The sequence below is a fragment of the Falco peregrinus genome, chromosome 1 (genome assembly GCF_023634155.1).
Source record: "Falco peregrinus isolate bFalPer1 chromosome 1, bFalPer1.pri, whole genome shotgun sequence".
Classification (NCBI taxonomy): Eukaryota; Metazoa; Chordata; class Aves; order Falconiformes; family Falconidae; genus Falco; species Falco peregrinus.
Window position 1 is genome coordinate 87,442,441 of NC_073721.1, and position 13,003 is coordinate 87,455,443.

A 13,003-nucleotide genomic window follows, 5' to 3' on the forward strand; every position below is an offset into this window, starting at 1 on the left:
TTAACAAGTGAAGGTTTGGATCAATGGAGGAACATATTATTATATGCACTTAAAATTAACGTTAAAGAGACTCAAATAAGGAACCCAGAGTCTAAGCAGTGATATTTAAATGTTGGTAAGATTATTGTCCTGATAATACCTTCAGCTTCCGTGTTAGACACATTCTGGCCAAAGACCGTGAGATTGCATTAGCTATTTATCTTTGCAAGATAATTGTACAAATTTCTTAGCCCAATGTTGATCTATAAATCATTGTTTCAACAATGAGATCTTCACCTGTGCAAGACCAGCACAGTGAGGCGAATGGTTTGTATGTGAACATTGTTCTTCACACATGCTTGTGACACTTGAGCTTGAGGAGTTCCAAGATTCACTTATCCAAGCAAAAGGTCTTGTAGCCCACATCAGTTAAACATTGTGCCATGTCTTCCAGAAAGAAATTAAGCTTGGAAAATAAGAACTTAAAATTGTTGGTCTGGTTTGAAAATAATAGATCAATTTGCATGTTCTTCCACAGGGAAAAAAAATAATCCAGCAGTGTAGTTAAAAAAATATATATTAAAAATAGGAGGCTGGGCATTCTGCATTTAAAATGGAAGCTGTCTAGAAACGTATCATTTGCAGACTACCCAGCTGCAAATCAGTTTTCTGACACCACTTTATATACTGGTTCCTGCACAAATGTTAGAACGGTTTGGGGACCAAACTATGACACAATAAATATGGTATTTTGTTTTCTAGGAGAAATCCTCCTGGATTGTAAACAGGTAACTGTTGTGTTTGCCAACCTATCACTGTGTTCCACAAAGGCAAGCAAGTAAATTGTAACTTCAATGGTAGAGCTGCTGAAATTGTTAAACAAACAGAACCCAACTGATTCTGTCTTACTTCAAACACTGAAACTATGCGCTATTTTTCAAAAACAGAAAAATGTATTTTAAAAGATTTAGTTCTGCTATACTGCAAGTAGATCATCAAAATTATGACCACACTGGAAATACTGCTAGTGTGCGTCCCAATCCAGAGAGGCCCAGACTAAAACGTTAACTAAAAATATCTTGAATTACAAGGGAGCTTAAAAATCTAAGGGTACTTGTCATGAACAGAAGCAAAATCCTTGATTCCAGTGTGGGTCCCTGTTTGTTTGTGTTTCCAATATGAAAGGAGGCACAGTGCAAATGCTACAACATTTACCTGGGTTATTATCAGTTGGTGGCCAAACTCCTCAAACCCAGAGCAGACAGAGGAGAAATGAATAAACCCACTTGACATCAGGACATGCTTTTGCTGCCTCTCACTTCTAGGCTACCGCCGTTCTGCTGAGAAGGGGCTGAAGTGACACGTCAGTTGTAGACCACCGATTCTGGATTGAATTTTACTGTCATCTAGATTTTGGTGCTTGACAAAAACCCTATGATTAAAAAAAAAAAAAAAAGCAGCGGTGCTCGCTTCACCATACCAGCTTGCCAGTCTCTGCCGTGCCCGCCTTGTTCAGACATCCCCGAAGACTGTGCTTTACTGACGCGCCCCCCGCCCCCGCCGTGCCATCCTCCTCTCCCAGCTGCCGCTCCGGGCTCCCCAGGGCAGCGCAGGCCACCGCGCCGCCACCGGGGATGCTGCCGAGGAAAAAAAGAAAAGAAAATAAAAAAACCCAAACCAAAAAAAGCATCAATCCGGCCAAAGCTCCCCGCAGCCCCGGGGGCTCCAGCCTGGGTAGCGATGGGGAGACGGGGACAAACCTCGGAGCGGGGTCGACCACTCGCTCTCCCCGCCGCCCCCCGCGGCCTCCGCCGGCACCGGCGCTCAGCGGAAAATGGCCACTGCCGGAGCCAGGCTGCCCTCGTCCCTCGCCGCCCGGCCCGGGGACGGGGGGGCGGCCGCGCAGCCCGCGGCGGGCTGCAGCCCTGTCGCCCTGGGAGCAGGGCCTCCCCTCGGGCGGGGGGTGTTTGTCACCCACCTGTCCCTGCGTGGCTCTTACCTCGGGGGCGAGGAGGGGAAGGGGAGAGAAACACGGGGGGGGGGGGGGGGAAGGGGGAAGCACCGCGGGGCTGGAGCCCGCGGCCCCAGCCCCAGCTCCCGCAGCGCGCAGGCGGCCGCCAACCGCGCCTCTGGGGGAGAGCGGCTGCGGGGGGTGGGGGTGGGGAAACAGGCCCGCCGGGGGAGGGGAGGGGAGGGGCCGGGCCGCGGAGGGGGCAGGGCTGCTCGCCGCAGTCACCCTCACACATACCGCGCCGGGGAGGAGAGAAAAGAGGGCCCCGCTCCGGCGGAGGGATACAGCCCTACATATATAGCGGGGCGGCGCAGGCTCACATCTTCAGCACTTCGCCAAGCCGCGCCGGGAAGGAGGGAGCAGCCGCCACCGCCGCTCGTGGTCGCGCAGTTCGTGCCGCCGCCGCGCCATGGTAGGTCGCTCGGCCGGCCGCGGCGCCCGGTCTGGCGCGCAGGGGACTCGCTGCGGTGCCGGGGACGGTGGGATCGGCAGAGCCGGGCTTTCCTTCGGGGGGGTGGTGGTGGTGTAAGCCCCCCAGGGAGGGGGAGGTGGGAGGCCGCAGCTCTCAGCCCTTCCCGCCCGGATGCCCGGGGGGTGCGCGGGCCGGCAGCTGCGGACGCCCCCCTCCCCCCCCGCCGCGCTGCTGCGGCCCTTCCTCCTCCGCCGCTTCCTTCCCCGTTCCCCGGGGCCTGCCGTGTGGGCGCCCCGGCCCCGCGCCCTCCCGCTGCGGCCCCGCCTCGCCTTCCCCCGCATGTGGCGTCCGCCCCCCTCCGGAAAGGGCCGGGCGCGTCTCCCCGGGGCCGCGGCCCCTCGGCCGGGCAGGGCGCGCTGCGGGTGGGGGCCGCGCCGGGCGGGGCGCGGGGCTGCGGGCGCGGATTCCGCTCGGCTCCGGCACCAGCTGCACTGCGCAGGGAGCGGGGGGGCGCCCGGGGGAGGGCACCGCGCTGCAGCTACTGCGCCCTCGCCCCCCCCATCCCCCAAAAAAACGCAGCGGCGGCGGCGAAGCCCATCGCTGCCTGCATTACATCATGTCTCCTCCTCTTCCTCCCCGGCCCCCGCGCGCCCCCCGGCTGCGGGGGACCGGGGCGCAGTGCGCGTCGCTCGGCTGGAAGCGGCCCAACGCCCGCATGGCGGGCTCGGAGGGGGGAGCGCAGCCTTCCCTCTCGTCCGGGGGTCTGCGGGGGAAGAGCCGCTGCCCCCGCCGCCGAGGGGAGGGTGTGGGGAAGGCTGCGGAACCCCGGCGCCCTCCCGGCTGAAGGATGAGAGCGTGGCGTGGCCGGCGGCCGGGGAGGGAGGGGAAGCGGGGACGCAGTGCAGCAGTGGGCGGCAGCCGGCCGGGAAAGGGCGCCTGTTGCGCCCGGCGGGCTGCGAGCCCCAGCTCCCCCGCTCGGGCGGTGCCGGCCCCCGCCTCGCCTGCCGAACCGCATCGCCGTGGGCTCCGGGAGCAGCGCCGTCATCCCCGGGCGCTGCGGTGGCAGCCCGGGCTCCTCGCAGGAGAGGGGGAGAGGAAGGGCTGGGATTTTCCCGGCGGTTTGTCGCTTCCTACGAGAGCGGCGAAACAGTTGCGGGCTGACCTCTAATCGCGTTTTGGCAATCTGGGTGTTGCTCGGCTCTGTCTCTCCATCTCCCTTTCCCGTCGGGGAAGGCTGACATCACCAGGGCAGGATCTGATGACTTGGCTGGGTGGGGTGGTGGCTGCAGCCCCGGGTACCCCGCTCCCGCGGCGGGGGGAGCGCAGCGGCCGTGCCTGTTGCTCGGCGGGCAGAGCCCCGCGGCGGCGGGGGGCGGTCGGCGCGCCTCGGGCACCGCGAGGTGTGCCAGGTTAGGGTGGTGACTTGTTTTTTTTAATTCGAAATACGATTTTTAGGAACACGCAGGGAGCTCCGACTGATGGGGTGGCGAGCCGGTGCTGTGGGTCGGAGGGTTTTGCCGAGGTGTGGCTCTGTTTCCTGTTCTGCAGGGCACTGAGTCTGTTATGTAAATTCCTTAGATAATCTTTAAGTAAAACCTCGTATTTTCTGGAAAATCACGAAGCGTGCAGGAAGTCGAACTGGGTTTTGAACGCAGGTTTCCGGCTGTTACTAAAGAACATTTTTTAAATTTGAGCTCTGTCTTCAGCTGTTAGTGTTTCTATCCTTTTCCCCCAGCTCACCGTTCATATGGGGAATTGTTTAATCATTACATACAGACATGAAAACATAAATAAAAACCCCAACACCTATTTACAGGTGAAATGTTTGTCACTTAATGTACACAGCAGGCTTTAAACCCTACCCTGTTCCCCTTAACAGACTGTATAGGCGTTTAATTCTCCATTGTATTTGTTGCTCTTCACTGCAGTTAGGTTTTCATACTCAAAAAATGGTATTTTAGGACAAAACGGTTACAGGATGCCTGCTTTCTCTGACCTACAAAATTCTGTTCTGTTAGTGAAAGTTGCTCAGTAAAATGAGTTTAAAAGGAGTTAGTACCTTGTGTTCTTCAGTATCTGTGACTAGGTGTGTGTAAAACCCAGGTGTGTTTTCTTTCCTTAATTACTAGGAAATTGCATATTCTTCCATAAATAACTGGTTAGCTTCTTTGACTCAAAACAGTGGAGCTTTTTGTGATGCTCTAGTCATACAGAAGGGAGAGGCTTTTCTGGAAGGATGTGTTTAGCACAGTTAAGCTTTGGGAAAGCCCATTTAATTTGCCCACTGAGCTGTATACCTTTGGATGCAGCAGTGGCCTCTTGAAGTATGGAAGGTCATGAGCAGGCATATTTTAAGCCTTGCCACCTTAAAATGATGCATAAAACACCTTGCATGTCAGTGAGGTACCTTAAACCGCTTGGCTGAATGGAAAAATAACATGATGCTAGAAAGCTGGCATTTTCTGTCATGGATGGCAAAAATCTCCGTAATACTGAGTAGTAATTCCTCCTAGTATCACAGCACGGTTCTTTCTGTTAAGCTTACAGTAAGCTAATACTTGATGCAATGTGGTGGGGGAGGATGGGCCTCTCAGTAGTGTTAGATCACTAGGTGGCATGCTTGTCATTAGTCCGCTAATGTGCAAATACACCCCCCCACACACTATTAGGGTCACTGTACTGCTGGAACTGACATCTGATGTGAAACCCCAAACACATGGTATTAAGGATTTCATGCCTCTGTGACCAATTGCAAGGAGTCTGCCTGGTGTCCTTCAGTTGGATTCTCCAAATGTAAGGATGGCATGCCTGGTCCTTCATGTGCAGTTTCAAAACAAGTTAGCTTATATGCTTTTGGAAATGGCTGTGTGGTGTAGGTGAATGGAATCTCCTTGCAGAGGCAGAATTCCAGGGGTGGAAAGCGGCTTTGTAAAAGTAATGATAAATCACTGGTGGAATCTAAGGGAAGTGTCTCTTGCTTGACATAGCTAGAGGTAAATGATATTCTAAAATGTTCTATTCTTCATGTAGGCTGATCAGCTGACTGAAGAACAGATTGCTGGTAAGTGTTCTTGAGAAATGATTGGGTTTTGCTAACTCCTTGTGATTTTAAAAAAACTGTCCCAAACATAATGGGGGAAAAGTTTTTGACAATTACAAATCTGTACTAACACTTTTTTAAAAACTCATCTAAAAAAAAAAACTTTGGGAAAATTATTGGTTCGTTGCCTCCTGATTTAGGCTGCTTGTTCCTTGGACCACAGATAATGATTTTTTTTTTTAGACTTTCAGACTGGAGCCAAGTACTCCTAGATTTCTTGAAAACAGAAATAATTGCTAGACACAGGTGAACTTCTTATAGGTACTGCTTCCTTTTTAGTAAAGTGAAGATGAAATGGCAACAAATAAACCTAAAATGGATTTATTAGAAATTAATATAAGCTTGTGTTTCTTAAATGGCTTCTAACAGACTGTCTGTAAATCAAGCTGGTTAGGAGAAGGAGCATTGTTTGACTGTATGGAGACCAGTCACCTACTTGTGGCTGACATCTGTTCTTATTGTCTGGTGTCTTAAAAATAAGTGGTAAATGACAACACCGTAAGTCTGTTAATGGTGAAGGGAACTCAGTGGGTCCTTTCACTTATCCCAAGCAGCTCCTGCTTATGGTGCAACAGTGCCTCAAGCAAGATGATGTTGAAATGCATTAGAGAGTTGTAATGCAGATAATCACCACATGAAATGTTTGAATATGCTATGCAAATTATGTTATGGTACTGTAAGTTTTATTTAAATTTGAAAGTGTTCATTCTCTCAATATGTGGACAGTTAGATAAAATGTTTCTTAAAATTGTACCAGGCGTTGTCAGTGGTGTGCATTTTTAGTATGCAGTTTTCTCATGCTGGTGATGTTACTAAACACTGGGACTTTCTGCCTTCAGAATTCAAGGAAGCCTTTTCCCTATTTGACAAAGATGGTGATGGTACTATCACAACAAAAGAACTGGGAACTGTCATGAGGTCGTTGGGTCAAAATCCAACAGAAGCAGAATTGCAGGATATGATCAACGAGGTAGATGCTGATGGTAAGTGTTGGAAAAATAGTTTAGTGCTGTGATAGTCTTATGTATGACCTCCACACCTGGGCTTGGATTGCATAGAGAATATTCTGTGACATTGATCTCTTGAGGTAGTTTCAAAATACTCAGTAGAACCTAAACCTTGAGTGGTATCAATTTTTTGATTGCTGTCTGCACAGCAGTTGAAGATGCTGGCAGTATTGGTGAGAATCTAAAAAAGAGGCTGGGCAGAGACAAAATTATGCTGTTTATTGTTAATATTTTATGGGCCACAGGCTTCCTATTGCTGTCTGACTTGCTGTGACCTGCTGTTAACCTGCATTTCCACCCAGCTTTTCTATACATGTTTCGTCAGCCCATGTTCGTCTTAATAGCTGTATTAATGTCTGTGGTTTTGTCCAATGCCAAAAATGTGGTAGGAGTGCCAAAAATGTGGTAGGAGCGGAATAGTGCTAAACTTCCAAGCATTGAAAACACAACAGGGAGATACTGTATAGTCTAATGCAGTGTATTAGCTCACTGATAGATCAGGTAGAGGGATTGGAGGGACAAGAAGGAAAACCTTCCAGTACTAAGTCTGTCAGAATTAATTTCAATGGATGCCAGAAAGTGTAAGTTATGTTTTTCCTGATCAGTGATGTCAAGGCTTTGATCTTGTATGTTGGTGGTGATAGTGATTTTTCTCGAATACCTCTGTAAAAGAGTGAAAGTATATTGGCATAAATATAGATTATCTGATTACCAGACTACACTAATTACACCTATGGTCCTAAAAGTGTAAGTTGACCTAATTTGTTAACTCCTAGATGCAGATACTGGAAAACTTCAGGGTTTGAGGTGCTCTGTGTAGAGTTCATGTGTAGTGGCTTTCTAGGCTGCAGTCTACAATGCTGCACTGGTAGATCCAAAATGAAAGGAGACTGAAAACTTCAGATAAGTATGGTTGTCCATCTGCTTAAAGTTGTTTTATGGCAGAATGCTTTGCTGTTAATTTAAGTGTTCATTGAGGATTTCTCGAAGTGGAGTACAGGACTTGTATTCAGATTTAGCTGGTACATGTCATCATGGCCAGCTTTATCTAGCTGTGTATGTCTCCATCTGGAATCCCTAAGCTATGAAAGTTCTCTTAAGCTGCATTTATTTAACTTCTTTGCTGTACTTAGGGAATGGGTAGATTGTAGTTGCACAGTGAACAATTTAATGCATTTTTTGCATACAGGGCTGAGTCCTGACCATACAGATCTAGTTTCTGCTGTTCTGAAGAACTTGGTTCTTTACTGTACCACTTCTCTCATATCTTTGGGCAGCTTGAAGTTTGGATCCTTACTTAGAATTAAGAACATAAAAATATTAGGGGTAAGGCCTGGATATTAGCAGCTATTTTTAGTTTTTCATACAAGAACACCTACTATAGGCTTATCAGAAATGTCAAATAATGGCAGCTTTTCTCATGTCACTGGAATCTGCAGATCCTTGTTGCCCCTTAAAATGGTGCATTACTTCTGTGGTGCACAGTGTATGTTAAGGAAGTTGGTTTTTAACAAAGAACAAATCTGAGCAGCTCAGTGAAGTGTAATTTTCTCAAATTTTAGAATCCTAGATCTGTAGTGCCAGCTTTATAATGCATTCCTTTCTGGAATCTCCCTACAGCAATTGGGAGACTTTAAAGAAACTAAATGATTAATTTTGGGGAGTGATTTGAAGTAAAGGTAAGTCTTAGTATTGGTTAACCTTAGAGCACCAGGCTGATGTTAATACTTGCTACTTGGGTGGCAAATGATATGGCTTGACCTGGAGAGAAGGCAACAAGTTGATCGCATTGTGATGAAACACTGCAGTGATGGTGGCTGCCACACATTGTAATAGCAAAAAGTCAGGGTAACAATTTCGGGAGAAGATGCAGTTCTCTGTAAGAATGGTTTATAGAGGATCTGTCAGTCTTGTCCCTGGTTGAGTTAAATGCCAGGGGGTTTTGTATAAAGAAAAGCATGGAAGTTTAATTTTTGGAAGTTTCTTTTCATTAAGGCAATGGCACTATTGACTTCCCTGAGTTTTTAACCATGATGGCCAGAAAAATGAAGGACACAGACAGCGAGGAGGAAATCCGTGAGGCATTCCGAGTCTTTGACAAGGTATTATTAAAAGTACAAATACTCTTTAGAAGCAGTAATGATGTCCATCTTTTCCTCAGTGTTTTCTCCCTTGTCTAGAAGGAAAAAAATATTCTCTAACAGAAGTAAAGGATCTTGAAACAGAACTGGGACTGTTCTGGAAACAGAACCAGGACTGTTGTAGGCTGGTTGTACTTGCTTTACGCAGCAGGTCAAAGCTTTAGGCTCATCCATGAGGAAAACTTTCTGGCCTTAGGAGCAGACATGAGCAGAACTCAATGCTTGTGGAGTGTTGTGTTTTTTTCTGAGGGTGGGGAGGTGGAAGAATGTGATTTTTCTGTACCTTCTGACTTTGGGGGAATGGGGAAACACTTGCATGAATGCATGAGGTTTTATACTTATTTATAGAAGCTTTTTGAAGCTAAGAGGGACACAAAGCATTGCATGTTCTGTTTTCAAGATATGTGGGCTCTGAGGTTGCTTTCAGGAAAACTTGAGCTCAACTTCCTGTCTCCTTTAATGATACCTGGGCATACATGATGAAGGTTAATTATTTCAGAACAGGAGTTCCCCTCTGGATTGCGTGGAGATGACAGATGTTAAAAGAGAATTGTTTTGAATAATGGGTCATGTGGCTGCTAAGATGATGCACATGCATGTGTGGAGGAAGGCCTTACTACTTCTTTCTATGGAAAAAAAGTGCTGGTCTGTAGTACTTAGTTGGAAGTGTCCTAGAGGAAATTGGTTTTGTTTGTTTGGTTAGTACTTCATCTACTTTGGAGTTATTTCTGCAGACTAGCTTTGAATTTAAAGCCACTGAGGTAGCTTATCTACTGGTGGTGGCCATATGAACTCCTGCTCTAAGCTAGTGTATTCTTCCTGTACATGGAAGAGGACAATTTCTGAAATGGCTAGGAATGATACTAATGGGAACACTGACTTAGTGGTTTTTTTTTTCCTCACGAAGCTTTTCACCACTCCATATGAGTAGAATTTAAATGCTTTCTTTGAAAGTTTGTTCTACATCAGGCTTTTTGGATAAGATCATATAGCCACCTGCAGTCTGGTTATAGAGGGTAGTATTACACAGAAGAGAAAGCTGACTTCATATTCTTGCTGGTGGGGAAATTAGCAGCCTTGGTGTTTTTGGTTTGGTTTTTTTTGGCCTTGCTTAGGCAGTGGACACTATAAACAAAACTAATTCTGTTTCTGTGTTTATTTTTGAAAGTTCTTTAAAAGTATTAAATATACCTTATCACAGCTAGAAATCGGGCATGCAATTATTCTTAGAGTACAGTAATTGTATAGAAGGATATGATGGCATGTGTTCTTTGTAAGGCAATGGGACTAGTAAATACGATAGGGTTATACAGTCAGGTCTGCCTGTCTGTCCCAAGTGCTGCAAGTCTCGTTTGGAATCGGTTACTGGAATGTAGTTTGAGTTAATGTTAGGATTTTTGATCATGATCTTCTGTAACTCCTTCCTCACAGGATGGCAATGGCTATATCAGTGCAGCAGAACTACGTCACGTTATGACAAACTTAGGAGAAAAGCTAACAGATGAAGAAGTAGACGAAATGATCAGAGAAGCAGACATTGATGGGGATGGGCAAGTCAACTATGAAGGTAAAAAGATTCTTGTCTTGACTCAAAACCATTATTCGAGTGAAAGCCTGTTGCATAGGGCATTCATATCTAGTACTTGAGATGCCAGCTTATTTGGTTGTCCACTTCTGTGAATGAAAATATAGATGCAGTGAAAGGGGCTTTTTTTTTGTTTTTATACCAAGTATGTTTAAGAGACTTGCCAGTTGAAGTACTCTGGAGACAATAAATCACAGTGACTTTTTATCTTTACAGAATTCGTACAGATGATGACTGCAAAGTGAAGAGACCTCCTTTACACCTTTTTTCCTCTAGAAGAATCAAATTGAATCTTTTACTTACCTCTTGCAAAAAAAATGTTCATTTATTCATTCTGTTTCTGTATAGCAAAACTGAATGTCAAAATACCTTCTGTCCACAAACTGCATGTAATGGTTGGTGGTCCTGTCCCCAAAAGATAAACATCAGTTTTACAATATAAATAATTATACTACCTTGAAAATAAAAGGAAGCACTTAGTGAACTCAAAAGTTCCATTTGCTAATGACTATTACACTGTTTGGGCTGGCCAGTTTTTCATGCATGCAGCTTGACAATTGAGCACAGTCAGACATTTGTATTAAAAGGAAAAAAAAACCAACCTAAAGGATCCACTCTTTTGTTCAACAGTGGATTCTAGTTCAATTTGTAGTATAAATTGTCATAGCTGGTTTACTTTAAAATTGGTTTATACCTCAGGATGGTATGCAGCAAAATGGTTGAAGGATGCAAAACTTAGAGAAAATGCCCTAAAGGTTGAATGGTTCTCCTGTACGTAGCAGTGTGCTCCAAAAATAAGATGATCTTAACTATGGATGGCATGTCTGTGTTGAAATACTGGTTTAACATTGTCTGCATTGCACTATAGTGAAACGGGTGTCGGGCTGTTACCGTTCACAAAATTTTTAAAAGAAACCTTCACCAAGGGAGCATCTTTGGACTCTCATATTTTTAAAACCTTCTGTACCATGACTTGGAGCTGGCGGAGTAGCCTATGGACTTCAGCACAACTATCAACATCGCTGTTCAAGATACTACAATTTATGTCCATTCCAAGTTGTAAATGCTAGTCTTTTTTTCCAATAAAAGACCATTAACTTAAAGGTGGTGTTAAATGCTTTGTAAAGCTAAAATATATATATAATTGAGATGATAAACCAAAAAAAGCAGTAGGAGGGAAGTGTTTCTATGAATGACTTGCTGCTAAATTATAATGCACATGTATGCAATAAGTTATCCCCTATCTTTTCAAGATGGCAAGAACTGACCTCCTGTAACCCAAGACCTTTGCTATAAATAAATGAACTTGTGCTTGCCTTTCATATTACGACAATGTTAATTTAGTTGGTCTCAAAGTCGTGTAATGCTGACTCGTCAACTATCAGCACAGAAGTAACACCTCATTTCACTAAAGTGGAGAGCTCTGAGCATGCATGTCAATGCTGGGGGAACATGTATAGGTTGCTTAGTTTTTTTGACAGGTTATAGAAACTAGTTGGAGAATTTAAACAGTGTGGACTTCATAGATACCTATGATTATCAAACATGCCAAAAATGCATTTCTCTACCCACAGTAAACAAGAGGACACTTATTTTACAATATGTAAAAAGATAAAAAACACAACAAAAAAACTAAGCCTTTTTGGAAACTGGGGCTATTATGTCTTGACTTATCTTCTCAAACACTTGCATGAATTTTGTGGGGTGGAGAAGAGGACTAGGGTTAATTTAAAAACCATCTTGTTACTTCTGCTTTGCATGCACTAGCAGTGCTTAGTCATTCCAGGTCTCTGAGTAAGTATTCTCTGATCCCTTCAGCTTCCCTGTGAATGAGTGGCCAAGCAGCCATGTCCACTCTTCCTTGTCTGAAAGAATGCTTTTTTCTTTTTTTTTCCCCCAAATAGCAGAGCCTCCATGTGGAAGGCTTTTATGCTTGGGAGGGAGGGACTGCAGCTTAATTACTTGACTTAAGTTTGTTTCCAAACAGTAACTGGAGTTGCAAACCTTAATTGCTTAATTGCCTTTGGTGTTGGAGAGTATTGATACTATCTCTTGAAAGAGGTGCAAGTCTCCATTCATCCTGTCTAACTGAGGTGCCTGTGTTAAGAATTTGGTTGCTTGAAATGCAGATTTGCTCAGTGAGGGTCAACCATCACCTCCAGAAGGCAACTGGAACTATGCCTTCAGTGAGGGTTTTTTTTTTTTTTTTCCCCTGGGGGGGGTGGGGGAGTTCTGGGTGACTGGGGACCCAGACACCTTAACCAAGTGCCTAAAAGTTAGATGGGCTGAATGTAGGCAATTGTTTAGATCTCTAGTTGTTGCAAAGGCTTTTTGCTATGGCTCTGTATGCTGTCTAGCAAACTGGCCATGATGATGGGAATGTCTGACTACCATTTGAAAGTAGTCTTGCATGGCAGCTGCAAACTGCTACTTTGGTAGTGCTTGAGAATGGCTGCACTGATTCTGTAGACCAGCTTTTAAAGAGAAAATACTCAAGAGACAGGCAAGGTAGGAGCAATGGTTGCTGCTCTGAACTAATTACTTCTGCCTGCGTGTGCAGAGAGATGTTGTCTAGTAGGTAAATGCTTCTTACCATCTATCTGTCATTCACTCACGGTTGGTAGGGTAGTTCATTTAAGAACAGCTGCTTTTAGCTTATTCAGTGTTCTGTGCTTGCTAGCGAAGAGACCTCATTTCTGCAAGAGGTTCTTGGCTTGATTAGAAATTGTCTGGCAGTGTGCAGTGTCGGTATGCCCTGTAACTGAATC

At 45.6% G+C, this 13,003-nt stretch overlaps 1 protein-coding gene across 1 annotated transcript; it reads left to right on the forward strand.

The window, feature by feature from the left end:
* The first annotated feature begins 2,202 nt into the window (after positions 1–2,202).
* Positions 2,203–11,557, forward strand: CALM1 (calmodulin 1). Its single transcript, XM_055797237.1, has 6 exons — positions 2,203–2,402; positions 5,433–5,463; positions 6,342–6,485; positions 8,505–8,611; positions 10,082–10,217; positions 10,452–11,557. The coding sequence occupies exons 1-6, from the start codon at positions 2,400–2,402 to the stop codon at positions 10,478–10,480; spliced, it is 450 nt and encodes a 149-aa protein (XP_055653212.1). The 5' UTR covers positions 2,203–2,399; the 3' UTR covers positions 10,481–11,557.
* The last annotated feature ends 1,446 nt before the right edge of the window (positions 11,558–13,003 follow it).

Coding starts and splice junctions, on each gene's coding strand:
- CALM1 (XM_055797237.1), top strand. Junction 5,464..6,341: donor GACTGAAGAACAGATTGCTG/GTAAGTGTTCTT, acceptor TTCTGCCTTCAG/AATTCAAGGAAGCCTTTTCC. Junction 10,218..10,451: donor TGGGCAAGTCAACTATGAAG/GTAAAAAGATTC, acceptor TTATCTTTACAG/AATTCGTACAGATGATGACT.